The sequence below is a fragment of the Lupinus angustifolius genome, chromosome LG06 (genome assembly GCF_001865875.1).
Source record: "Lupinus angustifolius cultivar Tanjil chromosome LG06, LupAngTanjil_v1.0, whole genome shotgun sequence".
NCBI lineage: Eukaryota > Viridiplantae > Streptophyta > Magnoliopsida > Fabales > Fabaceae > Lupinus > Lupinus angustifolius.
In genome coordinates, this window is record NC_032014.1 from 13367683 (window position 1) to 13371520 (window position 3838).

At 50.7% G+C, this 3838-nt stretch overlaps 1 protein-coding gene across 1 annotated transcript; it reads left to right on the plus strand.

Annotated features, from left to right (window-relative positions):
• LOC109350480 lies at positions 336–1547 on the plus strand. The gene has a single exon (XM_019591712.1). It carries the CDS (start codon positions 336–338, stop codon positions 1545–1547), a length of 1212 nt encoding a protein of 403 aa, XP_019447257.1.

The window sequence follows — 3838 nt, forward strand, 5'->3', positions numbered from 1 at the left end:
CATACACTGACTTGATCGTCGGAGAACCTTTTCAGGTACCTCCACCGACGGGTCCAACTCTCCTACCTCATCTTGCTACTTTGACGACTATCATCTTCTCCTTCCTCAGCAGCTGATCAATCACTATCCGTACCTTTGTGTTCTAGGAAAGAACATTGGCGCTGTCTGTGCTTCGAACTCACACCATGGTAACCACCAGAAACCGAGCTCTATCTACCAGCCAAGTCGACACTGCCCCAAGTACTCTTCTCCCACTAAGACAACAATCCCATCAAGCCATATGAAGCCACCATACCACTCCAGAACAACAACCAACCACCCAACACCTCCTCCAGATGCTGGAACGCCAGGAGCGGCTCATCCAGCAACAAGCCGACGTAATACAAGAACTCCGCCAATCCAAAATAAACCCTGAAGATCACTCGGAACGCCCTATTCACGAAAGTAACCTTGAAGAGTCAGCGAGCGAGTCTCGCCCACCATCCCAACCAACCCCGCACCACTCTTGTGGTGGTAGACATCCTTTTACACCTGCCATCATGGCTTACCCATTACCCTCCCATTTCAACCGCCCAACAAACATGGACCAGTATGATGGAACGGCGGACCCACAAGATCACCTTGATGCCTTCGAGGCTTCTATGTTATTTCATGGGGCGACCGACCCCATCATGTGCAGGGCCTTCCCCCTGACTCTTAAAAAGGCGGCCCTCCAATGGTTCACCCGCCTGGCTCCAAACAGTATCAACACTTGGGAAACTCTAGCTTCGGCCTTCAACACAAGGTTCATGGCAAGTAAGGAGCAACCAAGGTCATCATACACACTATCTGGCATTCGCCAAGGATCCAATGAATCCATCCAGGCATATCTAGATCGGTTTAATACCGAGGCCATGAAGGTGCATACCCTAAGCCTCGAAGTAGCAGTGCATGTCCTCGTTATGGGACTTCAGGAAGGTCTTTTCCGCACAGAATTGGCCAAATACACCGACCTTACCATGGAGGACCTCCGCTCCAAGGCCCAACAATTCGTCAATCTAGAAGAAACCCACCATATCCACACCCATACCGAGCCCCAAACACATCACCCCTCATGGGAAACCAAACGGCCAAGACCCCACGACCTACCCTCACTAACCAAAAAGGCCAAATACTCCACCTATACCCCCATGAACGCCAGCCGTTCACGAATTCTGCAAGAGGTCCTCTCCATTCACCTCGTCCAACTCCCACGCCCTACCAAGCCAGGCCCGCAAGACCGATCCAAATATTGTGACTATCACAGTATGTTCGGCCACTTCACCAATGACTGCACCCAGCTCCGGGATACCATCGAAGATCTCATACAGGCTGGTCATTTACAACGATACATTGCAGGCCTGGAGCAACATCGGCGATCACCACAACATCGTCGACCAGAACCTCCAAGAAGGCGGTCCCCTCCACAATTTCAACAACGGCGCCCTACCCCACGACCTCAGGCGGATAGGCACCGGGCAGACAACCGAAGGCCAAGGAGCCCAGTTGATATCAACACTATCTCATGAGGTTTTGCCGCCAGGGGTACCTCTAGGACCGCCCATAAAAAGTATGTGCGGGAGGTAATGCACGTTGCTGCCAGAAACTCCCAACAGAGACAGAACTACAGATTCGCTCCCCCCATTACTTTCGACGACCGTGATTATGAAGGTGTCGTCCGAGGGCATGATGACCCCCTCGTCATCACCGCCAAACTCAACAACAAAAAGGTTAGTCGCTATTGATCAGGGTAGCTCGGCTGACGTTATTTTTAGGATCTGTTTGAAAAAATGGAGCTCCGGGACCGCGACCTCCTACCATATGATGGACAACTGGTCGAATTTTCCGGTCAGGGAATCACCCCCAGGGGATATGTAGAATTTGGCTAACAATCGGCGACCATCCTATGAGTAGGATTGTCCAAACAAAGTTCTTGGTCGTCCAGTGCGATTCAGCATACAACGCCATTATCGGCCGGCTGCCATAATCGGTCGGCCAACTTTGAATAGGCTTGGAGCCATCGTCTCTACACCCCATATGTGCATGAAGTTCCTCTCAATCAGCCTCCAAGTCTGCACAGTAAAAGGAGACCAACACTCGGCTCGTAGTTGCTACTAGATGAGCCTCCGCCCCCACTTCAGCAAACAGCACGTCCCCCCTCCAAAAGATCTCGGGGCGTGCACATGGTAGAATTGGACGTTCGGGCGAACGAATGAGACTTTCGACCACAACCAGAAGGGGAAAAAACAACTCTACAGTTGGGCCAATCCCCAGGACAGGTAGTGTACCTTAGTAGTTCCCTTCCGGCAAGCCAAAGGTTGCGACTAGAGACATCATTGAAGGCAAACCAGGACCTCTTCGCCTGGTTAGCGGCAGATATGCCTTGCGGCTGGAGACCTCTTCGCCTGGTCAACGACAGATATGCCAGGTATAGACCCTTCATTTGCATGCCATCGACTGACAACAAAACAAGGTGCTAAACCAGTAGCGCAAAGAAGGCGAAAAATGGGGGCTGACAGGACCAAGGAAGTCGCTTTGAAAGTGGCTGAGTTGCTAGAGGCGGGTTTCATCCGCAAAATCACCTACACCACGTGGTTGGCAAATGTTGTGTTGGTGAAGAAACCATCAGGGAAGTGACGGATGTGCGTGGACTACACAGATCTCAATAAGGTGTGCCCTAAAGACCCTTATCCTCTTCCAAACATTGACCATTTGGTGGATAATTCTTCAGACTATCAGTACCTGTCCTTCATGGACGCATACTCTGGTTACAATCAGATCTCAATGTACCATCTCGACCAAGAAAAAACAACGTTCATCACTGATCAGGCCGCCTACTGCTACACTGTCATGCCCTTTGGTTTGAAAAATGATGGGGCGACTTTTCAAAGGATGATGAGCAAGGTGTTTGCCGGCCAAACTGGAGAGCACATGGAGGCCTACATGGATGATATGATCGCCAAAAGCCTCCCCGGCGAAGATCATGTATCCATTTTGGAAAGCATTTTTAAGCAACTCTGCAAGTACAACATGCGGCTAAATCCAGAAAAATGCACTTTCAGAGTGGAGGCGGGCAAATTCCTCGGTTTTCTTCTGACTAGCCGAGGGATCGAGGCAAATCCCTCCAAATGCCATGCAATCATCAACATGAGGAGTCCCCGCACGGTCAAGGAGGTCCAACAATTAAATGGGCGACTAGCTGCGCTGTCCAGGTTTCTCCCGTCCGCCGCCAAGCATTCACACCCCTTGTTTCAGTTATTGAAGAAGAGCAAGACGTGTGAATGGTCTGAGAGTTGCGAAGTGGCGTTCAAAACTTTCAAACAATATTTGGCCGCCCCAGCTATTCTCTCCAAACCATTACTTGACGAACTTCTGTATGTGTATCTGGCCGTATCCGACGGAGCAGTAGCGGCCGTGCTGATACGAGAAACGATAGAAGGTCAAAACCCGGTTTATTTCACAAGCAAGGCCTTGCAAAGCCCGGAACTGAGGTATCATAAGCTGGAGAAAGTGGCGTATGCATTGTTGGTCACCACACGAAAGTTGCGCCAATACTTCCAATCTTATACAACAATTGTCAGAACCAACCAGCCAATCAGGCAAATTTTGCATAAGTCGGAGTTGGCTGGGCGGATGATCACATGGTTAATAGAGCTCTCTCATTTTGACATCCGTTTCGAACCTCGCACGGCCATCAAGAGTCAGGTCCTATCTGACTTCGTGGCCGAGCTGGCCGCACCAGAGGGCGATCCAGAACAGGTATGGACTATCTTCGTCGATGGATCTTCTAACCCGAGAGGCAGCGGGGCTGGAATTCTGT

Bases quoted from the DNA above. Each gene is read 5' to 3' on its own strand.
- LOC109350480 (XM_019591712.1), top strand. From the start codon at position 336: ATGCTGGAACGCCAGGAGCGGCTCATCCAGCAACAAGCCGACGTAATA.